The following is a 2,778-nucleotide window of genomic DNA, read 5'->3' as shown; positions in this document are numbered from 1 at the left end:
TGAATGAAGCTCGAGTAAGACATCATCGTTTCATTCGAAAGATAATTTGGATTAGGGCTTCGAATTCAAATTGGACACTACAATAATCTTCATTGGAAATATCGCAAAATTGGATTTATTACAGTGCATGTTCTAATATCCCTCTATCCTAGCTAATTTTACAATTTATTCTTTTTTAAGAATTTAATTTTCCAAATTGGACCGAAACTCATTTATTTATATATATATTCAGTATTTAATAGGTGAATCTCATAGAAAAAATGATTTTAATCATTAATGTATGAAAAATGATATGTGTACATATAGGGTTGTACACATGGGATCTCCTGCTGAACTTTAATTAATATCTCACGATATTTTCACTATTTTTTTAATTTCAATTCTTCTACTAATCCAACTCAAGGATCCCGCTAACTGATTTATTTCCTCTTTCCATTGTTTTATTTTTCATTTATTTTTCTTGTGACCCGTTCATCTTTCGACCAACTATCTCCTCGTCTTCGACGAACTCCCTCTAACCCAGGTAATTTTAGGGGCCAGAACTCTGCTGTTTTGGGATAACAGCATTCGATGTTGTTATCCCAAAACGGCACCGTATTCTTTATTTTTTTTCATTTTATTTCTTATTTTTTTTATGGGCATTGTTGGGCTTTTTTTTTTTTGAGGCTTTTCACAACACATTTACTTGAAAATAACGTTTTTTTTTCTTTTTTCTTTTGCGATTTCTTTGTCTTCAACGTATTAGGGATTCTTTTTCCTTCAGTTTTTTTTCCCTTCGTTCTGCTTATCAAGATTTTTCTTTTATCTATTCCATTTTTAAAAACAAAAATTCAAGGAATCTTCAACAACAATGCAAGGTAAACCATATGTATATTATTAAGTCTGTGGTATAATTAATTCTAAATATAATGAGTTCTATGTTTTTTTCTTTTTTTAAAAAAATTGTTGGCGTTGTTGCTATATTTATGGTGTTTTGTGACTTTAATTAAAATAATCGAATATAAAAGTTTAATTTTTTGATCTTTAGTTGATTACAATCAACATCAAATAAACATATAATTAAAGAAGTTATTAAAAAAAATTAATTGTGAAAAAACTAAATAAATAAATTTTGATTTAGTAATATAACGGAAGTATATACGTTCAAGAATTTTTGAATAGTTTAAAATAGCTTTAAAAAATTATATTTGTTAACCTTGATTTTTGAAGTATTTTAGAGTAACTAAAATAAGGTAAAAAAAATTATATTTGTTAACGTTAATTTTTGAAGCATTCTAAAGTAACTAAAATAAGTTTAAAAAAAATTATATTTGTTAACCTTGAGTTTTTTTTTTTGGAGTGTTTTCCTTGAGTTTTGAAGTGCTTTACATACTTTAAATGTCCATGAAAAAAAGGAAGAAAAAAATGTTTTAAAAAATTAAAAGTAACAAACTTAACAAAAGAAGAGGGAAAAAAGGGGGGGAAAAAGTGAAGGAAGAATGAATCTGTAACATTGAAAACAAAGAAAACGAGAAAGAATTAAAAAAATATTTTTTTAAGTAAATGTGTTGTGAAAAGCCTCTCTAAAAAAAAGCCCAACAATGCCCATAAAAAAATAAGAAATAAATATGTTGTGAAAAGCCCAAAAAAAAAAAAGCCCAACAATGCCCATAAAAAAATAAGAAATAAAATGAAAAAAAAAGGATACGGTGATCCTGACCCAATTCTCCCAAACCCAACCCTAACCGCCCACTTATTATCGTCGATTCAACCATCGGGCTCCTGCTGCTGCACCCGTCCCCGCACTTGGAGAATGTCGACGTGTTTAAGCTTCCGACATGGCGTTTGGATTGACAAATGCGTCGGCTATATTTATGGATCTGATGAACCATGTATTCAGAGAGTATTTGGACAAGTTTGTCATGGTTTTCATTGACGACATTTTAGTCTCTTCGCGTGATGTTGACAAGCATGTTCTCACCTGCGATTGGTGTTGCAGACTCGTCGGAATGAGCAGTTGTACTCCAAATTGAGTAAGTGCGAGTTTTGGATGGATCGAGTGGTATTTCTTGTCCATATCATATCCAGTGAAGGAACTGTTGATCCGAGTAAGGTTGAGGTTATGTTGAACTTGTTGCGTCCAACGACGATTGCTGAGATCCGCAGTTTTCTGGGTCTGGCAGGATATTATCGTCGCTTCATTGCAAATTTCTCTCAGCTAGATCGACCTATGACTCAGCTCACTCGTAAGGGTATTGATTTTGAGTGGTCCTGAGAGTTTGAGGAGAGCTTTTGTGAACTTCGATGACGGTTGACATCCGCGCCTGTGTTGGTATTACCATTAGGATCAGGAGGGTATATGGTCTACAAAGATTCTTCTCTTCAGGGGCTAGGATGTTTTCTGACTCAGAATGGACATGTGATTGCGTACGCTTCTAGACAGTTGAAGGTTCACGAAGATAGATATACAGTGCATGATTTGGATTTGGTAGCTATTGTGTTTTCTTTGAAGATCTGGCGTCATTATCTCTATGGCGAGAGATTTGAGATCTTCATGGACCACAAGAGTCTCAAGTATTTGTTCACTCAGGCAGAATTGAACATGAGACAGAGACTTTGGATGGATTTGCTGAAGTATTATGATTGCGAGATTAAGTACAATCCAGGAGCTGCTAATCTCACTGCTGACGCCTTGAGTCGCAAGGTGCGATTATTCGCACTTTAGACTTGTTTGATTTCTCTTGAGATCGAGTATTGTTGCTCTTTCGGGTATACCTTCGAGAAAAAGAAGGGTATGCA

At 33.3% G+C, this 2,778-nt stretch overlaps 1 protein-coding gene across 1 annotated transcript; it reads left to right on the top strand.

The window, feature by feature from the left end:
- Positions 1 to 1,817: 1,817 nt before the first annotated feature.
- LOC140870776 (uncharacterized mitochondrial protein AtMg00860-like) lies at positions 1,818 to 2,254 on the top strand. The gene is made up of 2 exons (XM_073273172.1): positions 1,818 to 1,871; positions 1,979 to 2,254. Exons 1-2 carry the CDS (start codon positions 1,818 to 1,820, stop codon positions 2,252 to 2,254), a joined length of 330 nt encoding a protein of 109 aa, XP_073129273.1.
- The last annotated feature ends 524 nt before the right edge of the window (positions 2,255 to 2,778 follow it).

This window comes from Henckelia pumila, chromosome 1 (assembly GCF_033568475.1).
Source record: "Henckelia pumila isolate YLH828 chromosome 1, ASM3356847v2, whole genome shotgun sequence".
In the NCBI taxonomy this organism is placed as follows: Eukaryota; Viridiplantae; Streptophyta; class Magnoliopsida; order Lamiales; family Gesneriaceae; genus Henckelia; species Henckelia pumila.
Note: the sequence above shows the minus strand (reverse complement) of the source record. Positions and strands in the feature narration are given on the sequence as shown.

What these genes read in the sequence shown, in the direction of transcription:
- LOC140870776 (XM_073273172.1), top strand. Translation starts at nt 1,818, where the DNA reads ATGGCGTTTGGATTGACAAATGCGTCGGCTATATTTATGGATCTGATG. An exon ending in TTATGGATCTGATGAACCAT is followed by an intron (nt 1,872 to 1,978) that starts GTATTCAGAGAG and finishes TTGGTGTTGCAG; the next exon opens with ACTCGTCGGAATGAGCAGTT.